Source organism: Cavia porcellus, unplaced genomic scaffold (assembly GCF_034190915.1).
Source record: "Cavia porcellus strain 051 isolate PalLab524CR breed Dunkin Hartley unplaced genomic scaffold, mCavPor4.1 scaffold_3, whole genome shotgun sequence".
Classification (NCBI taxonomy): Eukaryota; Metazoa; Chordata; class Mammalia; order Rodentia; family Caviidae; genus Cavia; species Cavia porcellus.
In genome coordinates this window covers 34,723,478-34,748,510 of record NW_026947486.1, presented here as the reverse complement: position 1 = coordinate 34,748,510, position 25,033 = coordinate 34,723,478, and the positions used below count along the sequence as shown (strand labels likewise).

General features: G+C 50.2%; 1 protein-coding gene across 1 annotated transcript; it reads right to left on the bottom strand.

Moving 5' to 3' along the window:
- Nucleotides 1-1,972: 1,972 nt before the first annotated feature.
- Efnb1 (ephrin B1) lies at nucleotides 1,973-14,903 on the bottom strand. The gene is made up of 5 exons (XM_003462742.5): nucleotides 13,967-14,903; nucleotides 5,247-5,524; nucleotides 4,345-4,437; nucleotides 4,058-4,183; nucleotides 1,973-3,844 (listed from the first exon to the last, which is right to left on the bottom strand). Exons 1-5 carry the CDS (start codon nucleotides 14,092-14,094, stop codon nucleotides 3,432-3,434), a joined length of 1,038 nt encoding a protein of 345 aa, XP_003462790.1. The 5' UTR covers nucleotides 14,095-14,903; the 3' UTR covers nucleotides 1,973-3,431.
- Between the last annotated feature and the right edge of the window lie 10,130 nt (nucleotides 14,904-25,033).

Sequence of the window (25,033 nt, the reverse complement as noted above, 5' to 3'; positions counted from 1 at the left end):
AGCTCTATCCCTGAGTCACTAGGACCTTGGGCCCAGTGAGAACAGGAAGGTGAGTGAGGGTGGGGCAGATCTGGGACCATACCACTAGAGGTGCACACACCTGCTACCAGCTAGCTAAACCTGCTTCCTCCCTGACCCAGACAGATGGAAAGGAAATGGAGCTGGGAGTTGGGAGGGCTCCTGTTCCTCCAGATCTGCAAGGAAGCAAGAGGTAAGTGGGGGAATAAAAAGAGGGAGAGTCATGCCTCTTGCTCTCAAGAAACTGCTATTTGTTCATGGTTCAAAAGGCCTGGGGTGGAATCCTAGAGTACCTGCTCACCCATGCACTTAGGCAAGCTACCGGTGGGGTCTCAGTCCCCTCAATTCAAATGAGGCAAGTAATTCCTACCTGCGACCCTCTCAGGACATTTAACAAAGCTTGATGAGACAACATGTCTAAAAATGTTTAATAAAAGTGGCAAGCACTAGCACAGTGAGGGACACTTTCCAAAAGGAGTTACTAAGCACCACAGTGTGATCAGTATAGTGTGGGTAGCCAGAGGGCCTCTGCTGAACACAGATCTCTGGTCTCTCCGGTGAACTGCCTCATTCTTCTTTCAGCTTTCTCCTTCCAATTTTACCTTACATTCCATAGCTTAATTCCAGGGCCCCCAGGAATTCCCGACCTAGCCTAAACCTGGTGGGAAACACTGAAAGGCATTCAGTTGGGGAAGTGTAGGAGGGGCTCACTCAGCCTCGCTCCAGCTCTACCTCGGTTGGAGGCACTCATCTGGTCCAAAGCAGCCCTGGTTAGAGACCCCAGCCTGAAGCCCTCACTTTGGGCAGGCAGTCAAACAGCAGAGGCCCCATCTGATCCAGGCACTTCCTTTGGTTAATGAGAAACCAAATAAACAGCCTCTGCCCCAGCTGGCTCCAGGAGCACCCCAGCCCAACCTTGCTTTCACTCAGTCTCCCTTCTTTCTGCCTGCAAATCCCATAGTTCTCCTCTCTTCCTTTTCCATGTGTTTCCCACTTCCCACAAAGCCCAGCCTGATCTGTGGCTGATTTGCTAGGGCTTCCTGCTCTGGATTCCTTACTTACCCTCCCCTTCCTTCCTCCTCCTCCTTTCCTCTATGGCCTTCTTACTCAGTTTTAGCTGATGAGATTTCACTTGTCTTCCTTCCTCCCCTGACATCTGTCTTCACCATCTCCATAGGGAGTCCTCCTACAAGACCCACAGGCTGCTCCTGGCTGAATCAAGGAAGCCATAACACTGCCAGTCTGTAGCTTTACCATGGGATCAAGGCCAACCCCTCTTCAAGGCCCTCACCAACCAAGTTATTTGTTAGCCTGTGGAAGAGGTGCTTAGGGCTGCCCCAACCTGAGGGCTTCCACTGCAAGTTAGCTCTGGTGTGGCCAGCTCTGAACACAGGAGAGGGAAGATGATTCTATTTGAAAGATGAATTAGGCAGCCTGAAGCCAACCCAGTGCCTGGTAGGCCAAGGCTGGTACTCAGCTCTTAGGAAGTTATTTCTATGGACTTCCAGCATCTTCAGGCAAGGCAGAGCAGGGCTGGTCCTCAAGAAGGCTCCAGATCTAGCCCCAGCCAAGTGGTGGCAGTATATGTAGACACACTCAAGTGCTCACAGACATCCCCTCCCCCATCAACTCTTTCTAGCTGAGCCTACTGCCAAGTTAGGCTGCCTATGGCCTGTGATTACAGAGATGACAGGATGGATGAGGGAGAATGGTCCTAAGCTCCAAGATAGTGGAAAAAGGACAGAAAAACCTAGGCAGGGAGGGGAACAGCAGGAGGAGTATGGGGCACTTGAAAATCTTACTCTGTTAGGACAGCCACCCTCTTCCCATGCCTGCCCCAATCACCTGTCATTTGTGCACATATCACACAGTCCTGTGCACACACACGCATGCATGCATACAAACACATTTTTTATACTCCCCCAACATCATGACACCATTTTACACCCATGTCTCCATGTGGTTAATTTTTTTTAGTTCTCATTTTTTTCTAAGAAAAAAGCAACAAGAAAATAATTCAGAGTTTATACAAAACATCTTTACATTATTTTTTTCCAAAAAGACTAGTATTTACACAAATGGCAACAGAAACAAAACAAAACAAAAACCCCTTCCGACTGCCACCTGGAAGGGGCTGGCTGTTCTGCTCTCTTTCCCACCTGGCACCAGGGTGGGCAGCTGGCCAGGAGGCAGTGCGGAGATGGATGGTTGTAAGGCCCAGCTCCTTCCATGGCTGCTCTGGGAGTGCCTCAGGGTACACTCCAGGGGCAGTCTGTTAGCAGCTGTGCTGGCAAGGAGCCGGGGTCAAAGTGCACAGCGGGCAATCCTGGGCAGTCTCTTCCTCTTTCCAGGCCCCAGCCCATGACTCGGGTTGAGGAGTGATAGTGGGGGTCAGGTGGGCATGGGAGGGCACTCATCTGTGCTAAAGCCCAGAAAAGGAACAGGCCACCTGGCCTTGCACCCGCTTACATCTCCATCTTGGGCCCCTGTTTTCCCACCAGGCCAAACGATGCCAAAGGTAAAGAGAGAACAGGGCGGTGGTGGGGAACTCCCAGCTCTGCAGGGCAAATAGCCACCTGGGCACCTCACTTTCCTCCACCCTACATGAGGTCATCTGCCTGCAGCAGCTCTCCTGTTCCCCAGGCAACAGCCAATTAAGACATTAATTACCGTGAGAGTGAGGGAGGCAGGAGATGCCCAAGAATTCCATAAGGAAGGAATTTTTTTCTTTTTGGTGGAAAGGTGGCAGCCACTACCCAATAACCGAGATCAGCTCTGTAGAAAGAGGGAGGGTGGTACACCTTGCCTAGTGGCACTCTCCCTTTTGAGCCTGGCCTACCCACCCCCACTATCTGAAATACCAAGGAGTCTATAAAAGCAGTGCCATCCACTGCTTCCTAGCTGGCCACATCCTGCCCCAGGCCCTCTTATACTGAGTCAAGCCAGGCTTAAAAAGCCTAGGGAGGGGCTGCCTTGTATATTTTTCCATTTTTCTTCAAAAAACAGATAAAAATGAGTTGACAGCTAAAAAAATGAACACAAAAGCATTAAAAACAGTGATGATAGCAGATGAGCAGTCCTGGTAAAGAGGAAAGGGAATGAGGGAGGGGGCAGGGCCAGGGGGCCATCTCCCTGCCTGCTGTCTATCAGCATCCAACCCTGCCCTCCAAGAAAGGGTGCCCCCACAGAGCTCAGAGGCCTGGCCAGAGGGGGAAGGCACAAGAGCATGGGGATTGGGGGGTATAAGCACCCCCTCTGAAGCCCAGGGGGCAGGGAAAAGAGGGATTATAAAAGCCAAGAAACTACAAAACTAAATACAAAGGTGGGCACAGCTGGCAGGGGGGGGAATGGGGGAAAAAGGAGAGGTCCAGTCCAGGCCGTTTGTCCCTCAGGCCCAAGGCTGCGCTGGGCACTCAGACTTTGTAGTAGATGTTCGCTGGGCTCTGGGGTGGCATCTCCTGGACGATGTAGACAGGGTGCCCATAGTCCCCACTCACCTTCTCATAATGGGGGCAGTAGTTGTTCTCTGTAGTCCGTAAGGGGATGATGATGTCACTGGGCTCAGTGCCTGTGGTGCCACTACCCCCCTTGGGACTGGCCAGGGTACTCAGTGAGAGGGCAGCTGCCCGCTGCTGTGTGTGCTTGCGATGCCGCTTACGCAGCTTTAGTAGTAGAACCGTCAGGAAGATGATGATGAGCAGGAAGATGACGCAGCCAGCACCCACAGCTGCAAACAATGCCACCTTAGAGTTGAAAAAGCTGTCAGGGTCACTGCTGCTGCCCCCACTTGCACCTGGGCCACTCTTCTCTTCCTGGTTCACAGTCTCTGAGAAAGGGGAAGGTCAAAATAATCATCCAGCCAACACTGAGAGCCAAAAACAACATCATTTTGGAGTAGAAGATGCTGTCAGGGTCCCTGCTGCCACCCATATTTTCTAGGGATATATGGCAGACCTTAGGTCCAGCCCAGCCTGCATTTCTTCAGAGACACAAGTAAGCAATGGCTTCTTCTTTCTATGAAACACCTGTATATGCTCACCATGTTTGCCGTCAGAGTCACCCTGGGAGCCCCGACCAGGGGCCTGTGTTGCTGTCTTGACAGTGTTGTCCACCTCCTTGCTGGGCTGGCTGGTAGTCAGCTGTTCAGGCATCACAGCATTAGGATCTGCAGGCAGGAAGAGGACAGGTGAGAGGGATGAACACTGCTGAAATGGGTGGCCAAGAATGGCTTGCACATCAGTCTCCAGCTATTCTAATCATACAGCCCCTCTTCTGCTCCCAGGACCCACTGTCAGGCCTAACAGGATGCTCAAACTAAGTACTCACCTTGTCCAACCTTCATGATGATCTTCATGGTGCGTGTACGGCAAACACCACCCTCCCGGTTCTCTAGTCCCTCCAGGCTCCCATTGGATGTTGCTGTAGGAGGAGGCCAGAGCAGTCAGAGAAGTTGGGAAGGTAGAATGGTCTGCAGCATTATCCAGAAGCCCCAGAGCTTCCCTCAGACACCAGAGACAGAACTCGGGCAAAGAGTGGCAAGCAGTTCCTACCTATCCATGAACCTTTCTACTTCCCTCCTTCCTGCTCAGAAGAGAGCAGCCCAGCTCAGCCAGGCCAAGGGCAAGTCCTTCATCCAGAGGCACTGCTCTCCTTCCATGATCAGGGCTTGGCCCCTCTTTTCCCTGGGGCAATGCTAAGGTGCACCTTCTCACTGAGACATGCTGCTCAGAGCTAAAGCAATGGGAACAGGCATCGTGAGACAGGCTTTTAAACACACTGGAAGGAAATCTAGATTAGGAGTCAAAAGAACTGGGTTAGAGTCCCAATCCTATCTCCAACTTCCTGTGTAGTAAGGCAAGAAGCCTGGACCCTCAGTTTCCCAAGAAGAAAAAGGCACAACAAATCCTAATGGCTCTGCCAAGTCTTCCATTCTCAAGATTAGCTCTTAGGTGGGCAAACAAAAGGAGAGAAAACAACATGAATTGGAGGACTCTCCCACCCAACCCTTGCAGCCAAGGCAAGCAGGGGGCGGTTCATGCAGTGAATTCTGGGGCCAGAATTCCAAGGCCATGTGGAGTGAGAGCATGCCAGTCAAATGGCATGGACCTTAATTGTGTGTAGTATCACTACACCACTCCACCTCTACACCACTCAGAAGCTTCCACTGCTGCAGGAGGGGAGAGAGCTAAGCACTGAAAGAGAGTGTCACATGATGAAAGGGGACTCACAGGTAATGTAGTAATCATGGTACTTTTTGAACTCCAGGCCCATGTAGTTGGGGCTGAACTCCTGGAACTTGATGGTAAAGCGGATTTCCTGCTCTGGTCTGTTGCAGGTGACCAGCACATTAGGGTCGAGCACAGTACTGCAGGCAGCTGCCTGCTCTGGCCGCACCAGGTATAGCTTGTAGTACTCGTAGGGCCTCCCTGCTTCTGCTCGGGGGCAGATGATGTCCAACTTGTCTCCAATCTTCGGATAGATCACCAAGCCCTTCCCACTCAGAAACCTGCCCAGATGGGAGGAGATGGTCAGTCTCAGAATTGAGGGGTCCCAGGCCATCCCAGAACCAGGGGAGTGGACAGTAAGGGCCAGGCTGGGCCTATTGGGTGGAGATGGCAGGAGCAGGCTGTGTGCCCTTCCTCCATCCTCAAGATGAGGGTGGAGAGAGAGAACCATGCTGCCAGCAGGGTGTGGAAGGGGTGGCCCATAGACAAGGTTGCCAGGCTCTAAGTGCTTGACAGGGTGGGGCACTGCCTACTTGGGGGAGCCCTTTGTCCTAATGTGGCATTTCCGCAGGGAGCTGACGTGGCCAGATGAGTTGAGTAACAAGGTGTAATGCCCAGGCTGCTTGGAGGTGGTGGCCCTGTCCCCATACCCCCCAACACACTCACATTCTTTTATGGGCATTGCTACCTACCTACATGTAGACACACACACACACACACACACACACACACACACACACACACGCATGCACACACAGAACAAGCCTACACATGCTTTAGCCACCACCCCCGCAACTCCCAGTTAAAGCCTGGGAGCTCAATCTGCCTGGGACCTGTGCCTTTTCCCCCCCATTCTTGCTAATCTTGCACATGATTGGGAGATAGGAACAAGCACTGCCTAAAGCTAAACGGATGATGGCCATAGTCTCTGGCTAGGTACAACTCCATACTCCTGGCAACCCACTTCACCACCATAATGCAACAGTTGGAATTCCTAAACAAACAGTTTCACTCCTAAGAAAGGGAAAGAGGAAAGCAGCCCAACCAGAGATAATAGATCATATAAGACAAAACCTCAGCTACTCTTCTTATTCATGTTCCACCCCCTGACCTCCATACAACTCCTATTGCTAATCATGAGAGCAGATGGACAAATGCTTTTTGAATCAGATCTAATCTAGAAGTCCAGGCACCGGGGAAAAGCAGGGAAGGAGTAGCTGCCTTGAGCCACCCATTCACTAGACACTGTCCTTGCCTAATCAAACAGTAAGAAAGTGAAGGTATGGTCACTATTTCAGAGCTTGGTCTGCCTAAAGCTGACAGTAAGGCAGTAGTGTGTAGGAGGAAGAACATAAGTTTGGAAATCAGACTCTTAGACTATGCCCTCACTAGCACTGTGGCGTTTGAACTGCCTGACTCCTCTGGGAATTAGTTTGCTCACTTATCAACTGGGGTGGTGAGAGCCCCTACTGCCAGGGTTGTGAAAGGGAGGTAAGGTAGCATGTGCAGAGCACCTAGCACACATTAAGTGCTCAACATGTCTGAATCCTTCTTAGAAACAGTTTGTTAAGAGGCTGAATGTCAGGTACTAACACTAAGTTCCTATAATCTCAGTCTTGCTTTTTTGAAGGGAAATAAAAAGTGAAGATATAGTCTCATTTCCAAGGATTTTATGGTCTGATCTGACTGAGAAAAGGACCACATTCTAGTGACAGACAGCTCCAGGCAATCTGTATGAGGATGATGTTTCAAACAGTAGGGGTTGGAGGCAGGGAGAGGAAGGTGATGGTCTATCTGACCAGGATGGTCAGAGATGGTTCCATAGAAAGAGCAGGATATAGCCAGGCATGGGGGTGCATGCACGTCTGTAATCTCAGCATTCTGGGAGGCAGAGGCAGGAGGATCACAGGTTCAAGCCAAGCCTGGGTAATTCAGCAAGACTCTGTCTCAAAATAAAAAAATAGCTTAGAGTATAGCTCATTACAAAGATCCTTGGCTCAATTCCCAGTGCTGAAAAAGAAGAGAAAAAGAAGAGGGCAATACTGGGCCTTGGGTGAAAAATAAGATGTTAACACAGTATAAGAGTAAAGAGCAGTGGCTGGTCTAGCTTGGCTAGGAGAGGAAGAAAAGAGGTGGAGATCAGGTAGGGCTAGATGAAGGTGTCAAGGACCACGGTAAGCAGTTTCATTTCAGACCGTCTAGCAAGAAGGACAATGGAACGGTAAAGGCAGTGCTTACAGACAGTGAAGTTGACAGCACTGCACAGCTATGTTGGTAAAAAATACCAGTTCATAGGCTATTACCATCATCTGGGAAGAGGGCCAACGAGACAGTGGGGACAAGCAATGAGAGCCCACTAAGAGCTTTGGGCAAATGCCTTCATCAGGATCCTCACCAAAAGAAGGGAACTGACAACCCCACTAGGCAAGGAGAAATCACCATGTGGGTGAAGCACATGAAGAAAACCAGCCCTCCTTCCATGTTGAGTGACACTCTATGAAGCTGAGTGTTATCATTTTGAGGTGCAGGAAAGTAAAAGCCAGAATGGGATGACCTATCTTTTAGTACATAACTTTACATCTCTATAGGAACCAGAAAGGAAGCAGGCACAGGATAGTTGTCCAAATAAACATTTGAGAAGGAATACTCCCACCCTATGCACCATACAAAGCCCACAAATGTCACCAAAGCTTTCATTTTCCATTTCTCCCATTGATTCTGTACAGATGGCAGGAAGAATATTGTAAAGCCCAAAGGAACGTAGAGCTCTATTAAGTCTAGGTCATTTAGATGAGGGAATGAATGTTCAGATGGATTCTCCCATTTAAGAGAGGTGCTCAAAGCCAATGCTAAGGGTCTAAATCTTATAATAACTCCCTAGGGATCTAAGGAAGCATAAACCATTGGTTGATCCTTACATACACTCCATACAAGACATGTAGCTACAGAGAAACACTGCAAGAGGAACAGGCCAGCTGACCTTTCTAACCACTTGGCCCAGTGCACAAGGATTGGTACATGTTTTTTAGTCAGGGTTCTTTTACCTTGAACCCAGAGACACTAAAGAACCAGATGTCTACATGATGAGGGGGAAGAAAAAAAGACAATGGCCCCCACACCCCTCAGAGTCTCTTCAACCATGGTGAACAGACTTCATAAATATGCATCAGTTTATTTGTATAGCAGCTGGCAAAGGGAAACTCACCTTCCCCTAAAGTGTGGAAAGGAGAGGAGCCTGATGAGACACGTAATCCCTGACCCTGATCCTTCACACTAGTACCTTCTTAGCATTTCTGCCCAAATGGGCAAACTTTATCTTGGCCCATGGTAAGTCCAAGAAAGTGAGGGATCACAAGGGGTGGGCATGTAGCACGTAAGAGTGAAGCCCCCAAACAGGTACAGTACCAGTTATACTTTATAGGGGGATCCTAAGTCTCCTTTTTCTTATCAGGTTAAGAGTAGAGGGTAGGAAAGGAGGAAGAAGGAATGTCTTTAAGTTAAACTCTTGGAGACCTCTAAAAAAGCCGCTATCCCCCGCATTATCAAGCTAAGGTTTTCTCTCTGGAGCCATCCCCCCCCACAAAGTTCTTTTAAGGAAAATAAGGGGATTTACATGGCCCAGCAGGAATCCCCCCCCCCAGCAAACTGCCATGGTAACCCCTGAAGCCTTCCCTCCCTAACCTCTGATAGACCTGGGCCCCTAGGTAACCACCCCAGGGAGTAAAAGGCCTTGGCGGAGGCCCTATGAGCTATTCTAGCTCCTTTTTTATGGTCTGCTGCTTCCTCTCCACCCTGAGATTACAAGTGCCACCTTGACTGCTCAAAAGGATCCTGAGATAGAAAAGCCTACAGGATCTGGGGATGGTAGCCAATGGGCCTCTGTCAGTGTCCTCACCTTTGGCATCCTTTGTCCAGATGAGCTCATCTCTGGCCTTACACATACTATCTACAGTGGCAAGAGCTTGCAGGTAGAACAACCATGCACCAAAAGCCCAAAAAGCTACACATGACCCACCAGGTCTACACTACCTTTCTTCCACCCCTTCCTCTTAGGCCCTAACAAATTGTGGTCAGACAGTGGCTGAAAGGGGAGCCTAATCTCAGGTCAGGCAAATCCAAGTTTGTGGAAGACTCTAGCCACAGCCTTGTTTTGGTGACTTCCTCACTTCTGTGCCTAAACCCTCAGGGTGGTAAGACGAGAGGCTAGACCCCAAGCCAGAGCTCAAGCTTGCTCTCAGTTCAGTTTGGGTGGGGAGCCCCCAAATTAAAGGCTCCTCTTTTACTCCCCCAGCTCCACCCAGCCCCTGAGGCAACAGGAGCAGGCCTGGCGTGTCCCAGCAGTGCCCGCCCAGGCGTGGGTGGGCAGGTACAGCAGCTGGGGCCTGGCACACACACAGCTCTGTTGGAGGCAGCAAAGCCAGGAGAGTCCCAGAGGAAGTCGCCCTCCCCACCTAGGTGAACTCACCTAGTGTCCGCTCAGGGGTTAACACTTTTCATGAGGTAGGTGCCTGAGAGGGAAAGATTCCTGACCCAGACAGACACCAAAGTAGCTACTCAGAGCTCAGAGGAGAGTGCCAGGCAGTGAGTTAGCTGCCTCTGGCTCAAGTCACTGGATATGGGTCTAAGAAAGTTAAATGAGGAAGCCAGAACATGGCTCACCTCACTCCATCAGGACCTGAGTCACAAAGACAAATCCACATACACCTGTGAGATGAGAGGGAAACCCAAGGGTAGCAGAGGCCAGCACCTCTTCTCAAATACCACCTTGACTTCCTGCCTTTCCTAAATTACTAGGCAGCAGGATACTATACAAAAAATGACACAAAGAACAGTTTTGCTCCCTTAAACAAGTTACAGACTGACCTCAGACAAGTCACTTCCCTTTTTTGGGTATATGCCTCAGTATCTGGAAAATGGAAAAAATACCTACTTCCCAGGACTGTTGGGGACATCCAATGAGATCATATGAGAATGCATTGTAAGTAACAAGGTGCTGCCTGCTTATTAGCATACTAACCACAGTATCACTTAAAAGTAGAAGCTGAAAGTACTTACACCTCTGGCTGCAGCACCCTAATCCAAAACCACCATCATAAAAACACACCCAGGAGGGGCTTCTATCATCCATGGGGCAAGGATCCCAAAATGTGACCCCATCTCAGCTCCCCTAACAACCACAGGGTGGACTCTCCCCCAAATTTCATATTCCCATGGCAACCAGCAGCCTTCTGGTTGGCCCACTCTCCCCACAGTACTAACTCCCAAGAAAACAGTGACAAACAATAGTATCCAAGGCCCACTCATCCCTTTACCTGAGCTGGTAAGGCAACAAAAAGCCCAAGGGAAGAAAAGGAACATTCAATTCAGTCCCCTCCTCAGCCTGGAAGGCCCTTCTTATTTTGGCCTGGCTGCCCTGGGTAGGGGCATGAAAGCAGGGGAAGCGGGAATGGCTGGGTTCCCATTACTCTCAGGCTCCTACGTGTGGCCAGTCAGCCACAGAGTAGATGGGGTCATGTCCCTAGCCACCCCAGGAAAGGGTCCCTTGAGCTGGTCTCCCCAGGATTGTGAGCTAGAACAGCTGTGAGGGGGCTGGGACCAACCCTTTTGCTTGTAACAGGCAAGTATGAGTTGGGGTCAGCAGCTGCCCCCACCCATGCTTCAGTCAAGGATCCCAAATGCTGAGCTGAACCCCTACCCATCCCAGGGAAGGTAAGTAATGTGATCACAGGCCTATTCCCACTCACTTGGAGGTGGGGGGGGACACCTGTGTGGGGGGCAGAAAGAGGTCAGAACAGGACTAAGAGACTAAACTACAGCAGCTGGACTTGCTAAGGACTCAAGTGTGAGGCCTGCTGGCTGCCCTAAGCTCCCAAGGGATGGGGGGAAGGCTAGGAGAGGAGGCCACCCTGGGACCATTTAATCCACAGTTCCCCATCCAGTTGTGTAGGCACATACTCTGATGCCACCAAACTGTATTTGGACAAACTTATCTTCCCACCCCAGGTTTTTGGGGCACATTTGACAGGAGGGGCTCAGCAGGCAGAGACTCTTGCCACCTAGGGATGACCACAGCAGAAGGCTCCTGCACCAATTTGGGGGAGAGCCAGGAGACCTGAGCTGGCCCTTCTGGCTTCCCTTCCCAGTTAGGGCTGGGGCTGAGTGTCCTGGAACCTGGAAGCAGACTCCCAGTCCCAATTCTTTATTTTGATTTTTTTTCCTAAGGCGGAAGTAATTAAGCAAGGTTTATAGGTACTGGGAGATGTTTTTTTGGGGGGTGGGGGGGGTGGAGTGCCAGCTCCTGAAAGGGCTGAGCAGAGACCAAAAGCCAGGAGAGAATGAAGGGAGGGAAGACAGAAAATGAGCCTGTGAGGGAGACTACAGGCATGTGCGAGAAACAAAAGGACTTGAGAAAAAGAGGCAGAGAGAGAGAGAGAGAGAGAGAGAGAGAGAGAGAGAGAGACAGACAGAGACAGAATAAGAGTGAGAGAGTGTGAGAAAGCAAGAGAGAAGGTGAGCATAGCAGGCAGAGGGGGGAGGTGAACATAGTTCATGGAGGCTAGGAGAAGGCAAGAGGGTGAGCGACAGGGTCCTGAGAGGGGTCTCTCAGGCAGGACAGAGGCAGACAGGCAGAGAGAAGGTTTAGTTGAAAGGCTGTGTCAGACTGCAGGTTGGGTGTGGTGGTAGAGACAGCCCCCAGAGCTCCAGAAGAGCTCTGGGAAGTACTTCTCTCCTGTCCTCCTGTCCTCTACTCCAAGCCTAGCCAACACACACACACACACACACACACACACACAACGGCTACATTCCAGACCCCTGAGAGTACAAGGAACTTGGGGTGGTACCAGGATAGATCCCAGACCATTCCCAGGATCTGCTTGATTACAGGATGGAATTTGGGCTTGAAAAGGACAGGCAAAGAAGATACAACCTCCCCAAATATGTAAACTAGTCCAGAACACTAAAGGCTCAGAACACAAAAAGGAGGAGGCTTAGATAGATCTTGTTTCTCTCAGTGCCCTCAACTCTGCAGGAAGGCTCCTTTCCAGCTGTGGAATTGTATGCTATGGCTGGTTAGAGACCAGAGAGAGCAATTAGGTCACTCCCATGAGCCCCTAGGATGGGCTACTCCAGGCAGATTCCAACTCTACTGGCTCAAAAAAGCATTTCCAGCCTTTACTCTTACAGGGGAGAACGGGGCATTTCACTACCTGCCCCCCAACACCGGCTCATTTGTGCAAGGGCCTCAGATCATTTTGAGACCCTACAGTTAGGAGTGCTGCACCCAATTTAGCTTCTTGGTAGGGGAGAAATTCCTGCTAGTCCCTTTCTTGGCAGGAGGCAGAGCCATCCACTCTGATCCTGGTTTAGCCATTCCACTCACCTGTAATAGCACCCTATATCCACCCAAAGAGGGTTTTAAAAGCTGCCTTCTCCTACTCCAGGGCCAAGAGATGCACCACCTTCGGGACCCAAGAGGCCTAAGCAGGCAGGACCCTGGGAAGTTATGAAGATCCCCACAAGGGTGGCCAAGAAGAAATTTCAGTTATGGGAATTGGATAGCATGCATGGGGCAGGTCAGGGATCCCCAGTAGGGTTGTCTGCATACTCCTAGGACCTCCAGAAAAGAGTAAAGAAAGACTTTTAGCCAGGGTTCCAACCCAACTCCCAGCTGCCAAAAAAGGAAAAGGTCCAGAGGTCACAACAGGCCCAGCGACTCCCCACTAACAGCCCACAAACCACTGAGCCACCGCCCTAAAAGGTGTATGTGTTGTTTGGAGACGGGAGGGGGAGTGGGAAGAATCTTCTTTGTATCGCTGTCCCCTCTCTCCCCCAAAAAAACCTCTCAGAGAAAGCTAAGCACTACCGTCCAATCTGAGGGACACAGAGTGGGGGACCAACGGAACCTGCCTAGGCAGGAATCCTTAGTTCTCCACCCTCTTCTCTCACGGGCTCTGCCGCCACTCTTTGCCTTGGCGTGCCCCCGAAGAAGCTCAGCTGCAGGTTCCATTGGACCCCCGACGGGCGCTGGAAACACTCCCCCCACCCCACCCCCGCCTCAGCACACAACCCTTCTCCCACTCCGCCCCTCTCCACCCGCCGCCTTTGTGAGCCTGGGAGCGGCGCCCGCCTTTCCACCGCCCCGGCAAGGAGGGGGGTGGTGGCAAGAAGAGACAGCAAAGCCAGGGAAGCAAACAGGGAAGAAAGAAATGAAAATAGGAGAAGCAGAAGTAAAGATGCAGGCTCTGCTACTCGCCCAAAGGCGTCGGGTCCCGCGCCACGTTCCCCGCACAGTTAAGCAAATGAAGAACCAGTTTTCCGACCTCGTCCCCCACCCAGGTCAAGCTCGACCCCTGAGCTGCTTCAGACCAAAACCACCACGTTCCTGGGGGCCCGGGAGGGGGCTGTGTTCTCGACCCCGCCCAGTATTTGGGTGGGCTCTGGAGCACCCGGACTCCCTAGCTCTGCCTGGTGCGACCATCTCGAGTTGATCTGAGACGTGCAGAGGCTAGGGCCGGGAAGCTAAGGGGTCACAACCCAGCCAAGTACTCCCACCGACCCCGCCGCACCCTACCTCGCCTGCCTAGAAGAAAACAGTAGAAAAAGCAGGAGACAAAATGGGGCGCCGCTCCTTCGACACCTCCCCACTCGCACTTGGGGGGCGCACAGCCTCACCCCAAGAAGTGGCTCCCACCCCTAGGGACCGGAACAGATAAGTTACTCACTTCGGGTTGAGGGAGCTCCAGGACACGGGCTCCAGGTTCTTGGCCAGCGGCGTGGCGAGCCGGCACAGCGCCAACACGACCATCGCCACAAACCACTTGCCAAGCCAACGTTGCCCAGGCCGGGCCATCTTCCTGGGGGCTGGCTGCACTTAGGGATCCCCTGGCGCCTACTCAGCAAAGCTCGCCTCGCCTTCCAGTGCCGCGCTGCGCTCGGAGCCACTCAGGCGCCCATCCTCCGCAGCTGCTGGCCTTGAAGTGCTCCCCTCCAGCCGGCTTCGGTGTCGTTCTTCTCCGCCCGGCCGGCCAGGAGGATTCACTGGGCAGGCGCCCCCAACCTGGGCATGGGCTGCGGCCTCCGAGGGCTCGCTCCTCTGGCCTCACCGCTGCACGAAGCGTGACGGGGGCTCTGCGCCCCCGGGTGACCTGCCTGATTCCGTTCGGCTCACCAGACTGCTTGGGACTGCGCGCCCTCTCCCCAACAGGGTCTCCTCTCGGGGGACACGATGGCTGCCCCGACGCCTCAACCGTCCTGGGACTGGCGCCCCTGAGAAGAAGTGGGGGTCTCCCCACAATGCGAGCTCGGTCCCCAGGCTCCCGATTGGATCTCCCTGGCACGGGCTCTGTTCCTTCGGACCACACTGGCACTTCGGGCTGCGTGCCCCCCGCCCCCCCTCTCCCCGGCAGCTTCTACTTCAGCGCGGGCCCCGTTCAGTGTACTTAAAAGAGGGGTGAGGCGCTGCTGAACGAGCCAGTCCCATTCGTTTGCGAAGTCTCTGAAGTCTCGGCCCGGTAGCCTGGCAGTCACGTCGCCGAGTCTCGGCTCCCTGGCGGTTGAGCCCCAGGGTCTGTGGCCAGCACAAACCTCACACACCTCCCACTGCTGTCCAGCACGCATAGACTCCCTCTGATACCTCTAAGCTATCTACTCCCCTGTTCAGGCGAACGCAAAGCCAACCCTGCTTCTCCTAGCCAATAGCGAGCTCCGTGACGGGGTCCTTGCCCCGTACCACTCCCCCACAGCAGGAAGGAGGAGGAGTTTCAGGGAGCTCTTAAGGACGCCGCTCTTGCAAGGGAACCAATCTGAGAGTGCGGCTCCTGCGGTTAGGATTGGATCCCGCTTGGTGCTGCTCCCAGAGCGCTCATCCCGTGGGAAGTTGGCATTTCTGAAGAGATGCCTCCTCTCCTCCCCGAACGCCTGGTCAGCACCCTGGTCCAGTGACCTGGGCCAGACTAGCCTTGTCCCAAGTATCTCCAAGAAAGCACAGTACTTCCATTCTCTTACACATAAGCGCCGATACAAAGAGCAGCTCTGAAGTCCTGCTCTATGCCCACCTCCATGGCAAGGGCAGCCTTTTTTTAGTCCAGTCACTTAGGGCTTTGATGGACTTTTCTTCTTTGGGTGTCAAAACGCTCTGTCGATTTGCACTGAACAGAACAGGAGTAGCAGTGGGTGGCTATGACTCAGAAGGCTTATGCTGGATGGATAAGGGCAACCTGCCTGCTCCTTGTCCCATCACAAGTAGGCCTCTGATGGGCTTTTTGTCTTTCGCTTTCGAAATGCGTTTTCTACATTTCAGAATAAATATGGTTAGCAGTGTGTGGTTGGGGCTCAGCAGCCTCCAGAACTGGGTGGGTAAGGAAAGCCTGTTTGCTCCCTGTCTTGCCTCACTAGGACCCTGCTGAGATTTCCTCTTTTCACCTTCAAAATGAGCCTTCAGTATTTCAAAACCAAAGCGGTAACAGTGGATGGTGGAGACTCAGGAGAAGTACTCCTCCAAAGGGGAAGTGAGTTGCACCAGAGACCGAAGCCTTCAGCATCTCATCTTTGAGCTTTATGGTACCCCTGGGAACACAGATTTAGTCTTTTCCTGTGCAGGGCCCCGGGATAGGCAAATGGGTATGAGAGAACACAGGTAGGAAAAGGTGCAGCACAGGAGCCTTTCGAAAAAATAAAAAAACGGGCATCCTGGCCCTACATTGCCCGATTCCAGCCTCTCTTGGCCTCTCCATCTGGGTCTTTGTCTTTCAGCCTTAGCCCATTCTCTTTGCCCTTCCTTCCTTTCCTCTTTGCTTATAATTTGCTCTACCCCACAGCACAGACCCATACTCTCCGTGGTCCAATGTACACATGTGCTAATGTCTCCCTCTGCTGGTGCTTCATAACATTACGAGAGCCTGGGACAAATCCGGAGCTCCTATTGGAAGGCATGGCCCACGCAAACCTGGCACAAACCTTTGACCCTGAGAGTTGGAGCAGGCATAGCCTTGCCCGTTGTGCAGAGGATAGGAAATAACTAAGAGACAAAACTGGGTTTTGGATTGACTTTGGAATGACCAAGCTTAGAAAGTTTTCCTGTTGCTTCTTTATGATGATAATTAGGTGAGCAACCTTCCCTAAGTGATCTACTATATGTGCAGTTTCATATCCATTCTATCATTTAGTGGGGAGGTTGCACTACTGAGTTTCCACTGCTTCTTCTAATGATCTCTGTGATTGTATTTGGGAGAAAGTAGACAGGAATATGCTGAGTCACTCCTACTTCAAAGACAGGGGTTTGAGAATGAGGTGGCTTTGTGTAGATAGGGAGGAACAAGACCTGTGCAGGCCTCTCTGCTCCCAGCTGCACTTGCTCTGGGGGCTATGCAAGGAGATATAAGAACAAGGTACAAGGGTGCTTTGAGTGTAGCTTGGTAGCACAGTGAACTCCTGCCATGCAAGATGCCCTGAGTTAAATCTGTAGCATCACAGAAGAAAAGTAAAAGGCTGCTTGAGTAGTTCAGTTAGCAGACTGGAATCCCTGACATGCATGCCAGAATATCAAAACCTGAATATCTGCTGCTTATTGAAATCTAGTATGTGTCGAGGACCATGTTAGACGTTTTTCTTTGCACCACTATTTAAGATGAGTTCTTCTATGCCCATTTTACTTAAGGAGGAAACTAAGGCTCAGAGGGAAGAAATGACATATGTGAGGTCACTGAGCTGTTTAATTTGAGACGCAGGATCTTACATCTGTTGTGTCTGTCCTCAAAGTATTTGCTCATTCCCCATATTATACCAATTTGTAACATTTCCAGTCCCTACTATTTACCTGCTTATTTGATTCATTCCTGGTTAAAACCTGGCTCATGCCTAGAAAGTAGCAGCTTTCAGAGTGGCCAGGACTCTGCTTCATTCAGTCCTTCAAGAAGCTACTAGATCTAGAAGAGGTCATCTGTGCTCCTGGCTATAGCCCAAAGTCCTTACCAGCGAGGGCCATTCTTGCCAACTGCATATTCAGCCTCAGATTCTCCCTCTTCATGGCCAACATGTCCATTGTCCTTGGGGAGGACAGCCCCAGCCCAGATGAAGGAGAAGAGGCTTGGAACCTGGGAAGACAGTAGTAATTCCTGAATGTGCCAAAAGCTCAAACTAGGAAGGGGTGTTAGGTAGCAGAGGAAAGGAAGAGGGGACTTACTATGTCCAGACCTACGACACATGCTGGTTACCCCAGTCAGTCCTGGCACAGCCTCTGTCTCAGTTTTCCCACATTAGATACAGGACGCTTAGGAACAAGGCCAGCCCTACTTCCTGCCACAGCCAGGCCCATAAGTCTAAATTCCCACCTCCTGACCCACCCTAGCCAGGCCTCAGGTGTAGTAAGTTAGGCCTCCAAGGTAGGGAAAAATAATCTTCCAAGGGACATCCTGAGAGGATGGCAGGATCAGTGGGAGGAGATGGAAACCTCTCTTATTCAAGCTTTTCCTACCCTACTGGCTGTTACTCCTGCCCTCTAAGACTCTCAAGTCACTGTTATCACCACATACTACCCTCCTCAAAATTCAAGTCCATGAACATTTCCTGAGCTCTGCCTCTCTGCTGGCCTATGAGCTGGATCAGTGTTGGTGATCTAATGAGAAGCCCCAACAAGCCTTGCCTGCAGGAAAACCAACTGCAAAATTAGTATTTTGGACCTTGTGGGCCCAGGAATGTAGAACATCTGTAGCTTGCAAGAAGCAATACCCCACCCCACCCCTAGCTACAAGTAGCTCCTTCCCAGCTCAGCTGCCCACACTAAGGGGGAATAAAGGTATATTAAACTTCAGAACCAGCGTGTCACTAATGCCCAGCTGAGTCTTCTAGGGTGAGTCATTTCATCTCAGTGTGTATCGGTAACTTTTCTGTAAGCTAGAGATGCTCCTTGTCCACAGAGCTGTGGTGAGGGGGAAATGAGCTAATGCCCATAAAGGGCCTGCCATCATACCTAGCCCACAGCAGAGCTTACTACATGGAAACCCTTATTCTTCCACAGTGCCTCATACAGAGCGCTCTTTTCCCCAGTCACACATGTTTTTACCTGTTCCTACAAGCTTTGTGTGCCACACACATATTCCTCAGCTCCTCTTGTATATTCCCACACACATGTGTGAATACACACTGAACTCTCATTCTTTTTCACTTCCAAGTAGTAAACCTGGGTTTGCCCTCTTGGAATTCAGAGATTCATCCCCCACATTCTGTTATGTGCACTGTCATCCATGCAGGTGCCTGAATATATATGCACACTTCCTTTCTATTCTGGTGGCTTTTGTCCTTGACCTCTCCTGCTTCATCCTCTGAGACACAGAGTGGTAAGGTAATACACCCAAGTTTACACAGCTAGGAAGTTTTAGTTCTAACTCTACACTGAAGAGTCAGGGAGCAAGAATCCTAACTCAAAACAAAACAAAAACAATCCTAACCCAAGGGGTAGGGTAATGCCAGCTGGAACCACCCAAAAAAGCCTAGCAACATTCATCTCTGGTCACCCCATGCCTTTTGTCTGTCTCCTAGAATACCTACTGCCTTTGCCTGTATGTGCCTCATAGATATACGCATTCATTCCCATTAGGGAGAGGAAGAGCTTCCACATCTTGAACCCAGAGTCAGACATTGTGATTGGGTGATTTTACCTGAAGCTATGTTACCTTTGCTTAATCTTCACAGCATCCTTGAGGTTATTATTGATAGACCAACTTTAGAGATGAGAAATGCCAGGCTCTAGGCACAGTATGGTTGCGTCCCACACCCACCAACCTCAGCTTGCAAATGCCTATTACCCAGTTAGCTTCTCACCCCATCCCACACCCTATCTGAATCCCTGTTTCCCTCTTATTCTACCCTCTACCCCAACTTGCCTCCTAGCTGTGACCAGCCGGGCTCCCTGTTGGGACCAGGCTGCCTACCTCCTTTCATAAATACCTTGCTTTCCTCAAATAGCTCGATCTCCAGGTCAGTCCCAGGGCAAGCTCAGGGAGGGGGCAACACTTTCTACTCTTCATGCTGACTGTGCTGTGCCCCTAGAACTAGGTCTAATCAACCCAGGTTGGTAAGGTCTGTAAATCTGGTTCCATTACCATGACTGGGGAAATAAGGGATGGTCCTAAAGGTCAAAGGTCCAAGCACATACTACCCCGCCCCTGCCTGTCTCTGCCCCAGCTGCATTCCTGCTTTATGGGTGTTTGCCCTGAGATCATCTTAATCTTCCAGGTGCCAGCCTGGCTCTGGATCAGATTGATGGCAAGGAAATGCCAGTAATGCAGAGGAGGCCCTGCTCTTTAAGATGTGCCTAGTCTGTCTGTTTCTATCTCTGTCTCTCTCAACAGGGTCTTGATAGAATCTCAGGCTGGCCTTGAACTCACTGTGTAATCCAGGCTGGCCTCAAACTTGTGGCAATCTTCCTGCCTCAGCTTCCTAAGTGCTGGGACTATAGGTGTGCCTCTTTTATCCCTACCTCATGCTCCTGTACCCTATCTCTGGACTGCTAGACATCTGTCCAAAGCCTGCAGGCTCTGTACAGGTGAATGACCTACCCCTACCCTTGAAAAGTGCCTGTAACAGCATCTTGAGAGCCAGAGAATGGCTCCCTGGATATAGTAGGTGGACAAGGCTTGAACTGACACTGGACCCTAGACTTATCATCAGACAGCCCTGTCCTCCTGTGTTTCACTGATAGGGGCTCAAGCTCATCTAGCAGTTCCCCATCTGGTCTCTGTGGCCCAGCAAAAGGGAAGGCTGCTGCATCTGACTCAGTCCACCTGTTGCTCCCTCACTCTGATTATCTGCGGGAATGTGCAAGGAGGCACCTGGCCATTCATCACTGCCAGGTGCTTAGGAATTTGAGTGTGAGGAGCAGCAGCTGGGCCCATCGGTCACTGACCTTAGCCTAGCTCCCTGTCTCAGAAGTCTGGTAGATCTGAGGGAGGATGATGACAATGGGGAAAAGTATCGTTTTCTAGACCTACTTGTGGCTCCTTAGTGAACACACTGGACACCACAGGCAATCCTAAACACCAGGAATACATGGAGGAGAAGCACTACCCTTCTAAGGCTAAAGGGTCAGGTTCTGGGTATTTTCCACTGATAACCCCAATCTGTTGGGAGAGGGCTGGAGAGCCCTTGGGGATATCCTGAAGATAAGGGGCTGGATCCAGCTGGAAGGATAACTACTGGCAGATTCTGTGTACAGCACCCAGGCACACCATCTTCCCACTGCCTTGAGCCAACTCAGCTGAGATCACTGACATCAAGACCTCCCCCAGGGCTCACCCTCACAACTTCCTTCATTTTGGTGTGGCAATCTGCCTTTCCACCTACATCAGCAAGGCCCCAGGGCCTAGGCTCAGAGCACTTCCCTGCAACAGCCTGATTTCTTCGTTTCTTCCTAAACCCTTAGTCTGCCTTTCCAGGCCCTGCCCAGACCTTCACATTTGTCTCTCGCAGCACCTCTCCAGTACACAAAGTAGAAGCCATGGCCCTCTCTGCCTCACTTAGAAGTGTGAGAGTGTAGAAAATGGACTTTCTTCTCAAGATTGATGTCCTGGCCAGGGCAGAGGTAAGGCAAGAAGTTTTGGAGTTTCTGAGGAAGGCTTAGGGTTTGGGAGCAGAGGTTATAGGGTCTTGAGGTGGAGAAAAGAAGGGTTCAGGGAACTTTTCTTTAGGTTTTTTGAGACAAACTCTCATTATATATTTCAGGCTGGCTTTGAACTCACTATGGAGCGCTGGCTGGTCTCAAGCTCATTGCAATCCTCCTGCCTGCCTGAGCTGGGAATGCAGGTGTGCACCACCAGGGCCAGTTTGTGCTCTCTCTCTCTCTCTCTCTCTCTCTTAATATTTTTATTAGTACATGTTTGCAGTGCATAATGATTGTATTTCTCATAGGGAATTAGTACTTGCACATAACACATCTTAATTCTTTTGCTTTCTCTTCTCTTTCCCTCCCTTTCTTCCCTCCTCCCTTTAGGTCTTGGAACAGTCCAGGAAGTCGGTTCCTTTCTCTAGTGGCTTCTCTATTTCTCAAGCTCTGTTGCCCTCCAGTGGCTAACTCAGGACCTGCAGCCCCTAAACTGATTTGACTGAGCCTGCTTCATCCCAGAGTCCAACAAGAGGCCAGGATATCCACAGTTTCCAGTGCTGACTTGGGCTGAACACAGCCAGGAAAGTTCTCCTTTTTCTCCACCCTCTCTCCTCAAACTGGAATCAGTCTTTCCAGGCAATATTTAAGCACCTATTTCTGGGTGGCTTTCCTCGAAAGCCCTAGACCACAGGTTCTGTTCCCTCCTTTGAGCTCCATATTCCGACAGTACTGCCTGTCACTTGCATTTTTTATTATTTGTGTGCACCTTAACTCTCTCATGATATACTAACCTAGAGCAGAAAGCACTACTCCAGGAGATGAAAGCCCCAGGAGATGAAGGAGATTTCATCTTCTGTATACCAGCCAAGCATGGGAAAAGGAATACAGGAGGTACTCAACAAATGCTAAGGTTGACGGCAGTGATGGCTACCATTTATTAGGCACCTACTACTGTCCAAGTGCATTCTCTTGGACAAAGTTAATTTTATATATACATGAGAAAACTAGAGCTCTCAGAAGTTATGGAACTTAAATGACCTCTCCTGTCCAGGAAAAGCCAGAACCTGAGATTTAATACAGATCTTTTCGTATTCAACCACAAGTATCTCATTACCTACAGTATGTACCAGAAAGGCAGTGGCCTTTCTCAAACGTGACATCACAAGGATGATTATAATACAGATTTTGACAAATGGGTTTGATTTGAGTTGCATCAGAAACACATGTGGTCCATAGAATGAGGAGGAACTTGCGATGCATCCTGCCTCCTCTTCTTATCCCACAGCAAGTCTTCTCTAGTTTAATCACTCTGCAGGACAGATTGCCTCTCCTAACTGGGCACATTCCCAGGTCCTGTCCCATAAGTGGCCAAGCAGAAGACTCCTACGGGCAATGGACTCATGTGAAAGTCAAGAATCTGGGGCTAAAGAAGGATATTCCATCAGAAATCCCCCCCAGTCTCTCCCAGGAAATAATGTTCACAAATGCTGTGGGACCTCCCCTGGGAGCCGGGCATGTTCTTGGTCCAGAGGTTTAAAGAGGCAACAGAGACAGCTGCACAACTTCTCTCACACCATGCATGTCCAGTTAGCCATCATACCCAGGCCAGCAAGCACCTATGAAAGGAGAGTACCCCAATCAGATCCTAACGCTGGTCTTTTCCTTGTCTGAGAAATTTCCCCTCTCTATAACCTGGTAACCTTGGAACTCTTGCCCTCTCTTCTTCCCCAAGGAAGCCACTCACCTGAGACTTTTTCAGTCACTCAACGTTAATGTGAAGAGTGTGTGCTCAGGTTGGCTAAGAGCCCAGGGTGAGGCCCCAGGTGGTGGACCTGCCCTCTGCTTTCCTTGCCTGCCCTTTCCCCTGAAGTTTAATATGGTTCTACTTAAAACTCTGAAAAAGCCCTGAAAAAGCACAGCCAAGTCTATGTCCCAGGCATATTCCACAAGGCAAGTAGCTCACAGGTTTGCCTTTGGATTCTCCACAGTTACTTTATTAAGGAGTTTTATGACCAAAATGAATGATTAGTGAAATTTGCTTTTTAAAATTTCCAAGCTGAAATTATCACCACCAGCCACTAAGGCCCAAGACTGTGCCTGTGATTCCTTACTTTTCCTTTGCTCAATGCAGAACAAACTTGCTCTCTTAGAGGAATCATGACCCCAGCAGAAGGGCTTCCCAGGGCCACTGATGGTGAGGGATGCAGTGGTCTTCCTCCTACAAGCCTTTAAGCCCACATTGGGTGACTCGGTTCCCAGTACCTGAGACTCCCTCCCAGGTAAGCTGATTGCTAAAGCTGACCACTGTGCACATACTTGCCACACAAGAGTATCTGTACTCTGGGAGCTCATTAGAGATGTTGGGTTCTCATGCTGCCACCCTGCATACAGCAAAATCTGCCCTTGAACAGGAATGTTCCCAGCAGCTGTGCTAGGAGACATATAGGCCAGCAAGCTCTCCTGACACCTTCATGACTCCCTTGGGTAAAGTCAGACAACTGTAGTCACTGTACCCAGATGGGTATTGTGGGGGTCATGCCAGCTCACACAGGTCAGCAGAGATGAATGGAGCAGGGGTGTCACCCAGGCCTGGAAAGCCAGTGGTGTCCACTGTGAAGGCTGGGAGCCAACTTCCTAGAGACACTGTGCAAGTAAAATGAGTTATATGAATAATTTGTATACTGTAATAATTGCCAGAAGAGTGTTAGTGGTCTTTTTTTCTTATTCTTTTTAAAAATTATATTGGGGACTCATACTCAGGGCCTTCGTACATTCCCCAATCATTTCATTTCATTTCATTATAGGATCTAATTCACCTAGGCTAGGCTTGAATTTTTGTAACTGAGAATCAAACTCAGGGCCTTGCACTTGCCAGGCAGGTGCTTGTGCCACTGAGCTACATCCCCAGCCCATTAGGCTCGCTTTTCTGATCCTTCTAATTCAATCACTCAGAGTGCTGACATGCCTCACCATATCCACTTTGATTTTTAAAGCTTCCCTAATGCCCAAACTGGTCTTGAACTTGTAATCCTCCTGCCTCTGCCTCCTAAGTAACTGGGATTATAAGTATGTGACACCAAGGTCTGCCACCAGCTTAAGCAGGATCCTCCTTGAGGATCCTGGCTGAAGAGGTCTCTAAGTGTCTGGGTAGCTTAACACTGTGAACCAAATCATGAGGAATCAATGCCCAAGTTGGCCCTTTGGGAGCATGGTGCCCTGGGGCTCTCTCCTCAAAGGAAAATCTTTTATTTTTGAAACTTTGGGTCTGTGAAGAGTGAGGGGTCTTACTGGTGCTAGCCATGCAGATGCTTACAAGACATTTGTTTTCTATCCTCTTGTGTGATGGTTAACTGTCAATTTAAATGATAAAAGCCTATTCAGTTGGTTCACCCACAGTCTGGGTATGTCTGAATGATGAACTTAATGATGAAGGAAGACTCACACTGAGCGTGGGTGGCACCAACCAACAGGCTTTTAGCCTGGATGGAATAAAAAGGAAAAGAAAAAAGTCTTTTTTTCTGCTTCTTCAGAGGAAGCCAGTCCTCACCATTACCTTTGGACCTCTGTCTCCAAGCTTCTAGTGTAGACTGTCAGCCTTCCAGTACTGACCCTCTGACTCCCTAATATAGACTTGCATGGGACTCCAAAGTGAGCTCCAGGTCTTCAACCTTTGCCTGGATCCTCCAACTCTCCAGCATGCAGGCTGTCCTTTTTGCATTCTGCCACCCCTAACTCTGCAGGCAGCCATTGAAGGCTACTTTGTGAACCCTAACATGCATCTTGATACAGAATACTTGCCTTCTTTTTAATGCTAATCTTTTTAGGAACCAAGCTCTCCTATGCTCCAACCTTTAGGCCTTTTCTTGCTGGAAAAGCTAAAAAAAAAATTAAATGGGCTTTTTGTTCCTCTCAGTGTAAATCTTGCTGAAAATAATGAACAGTATGCATGCTACAACATAGACATTAGGCAACCTTGAAATTCCTTCATGAGATTAATTTGTCTGCTATCCTTAATCTAAGTCATCTTGAAGTCTCAGGCATGAGCAAAATGCAGATGATTCTTCTGTTAGAGCAAAACACATTTGACCTGGAGTCTAGTTGCCAATAGTCCTGTTCCCAAATATAACCTCTTAGCCTGTTCTTTTCTGTCTGCCTTTTTATTGGCATTCTGGTCTCCTGAGATCTGATTTTC

Bases quoted from the DNA above. Each gene is read 5' to 3' on its own strand.
- Efnb1 (XM_003462742.5), bottom strand. From the start codon at position 14,094: ATGGCCCGGCCTGGGCAACGTTGGCTTGGCAAGTGGTTTGTGGCGATG. The intron at 5,525-13,966 runs GTGAGTAACTTA...CCATCTGGGCAG, and splicing joins TGGAGCTCCCTCAACCCGAA to GTTTCTGAGTGGGAAGGGCT. The intron at 3,845-4,057 runs GTGAGCATATAC...CCCCTTTCTCAG, and splicing joins TGACTCTGACGGCAAACATG to AGACTGTGAACCAGGAAGAG.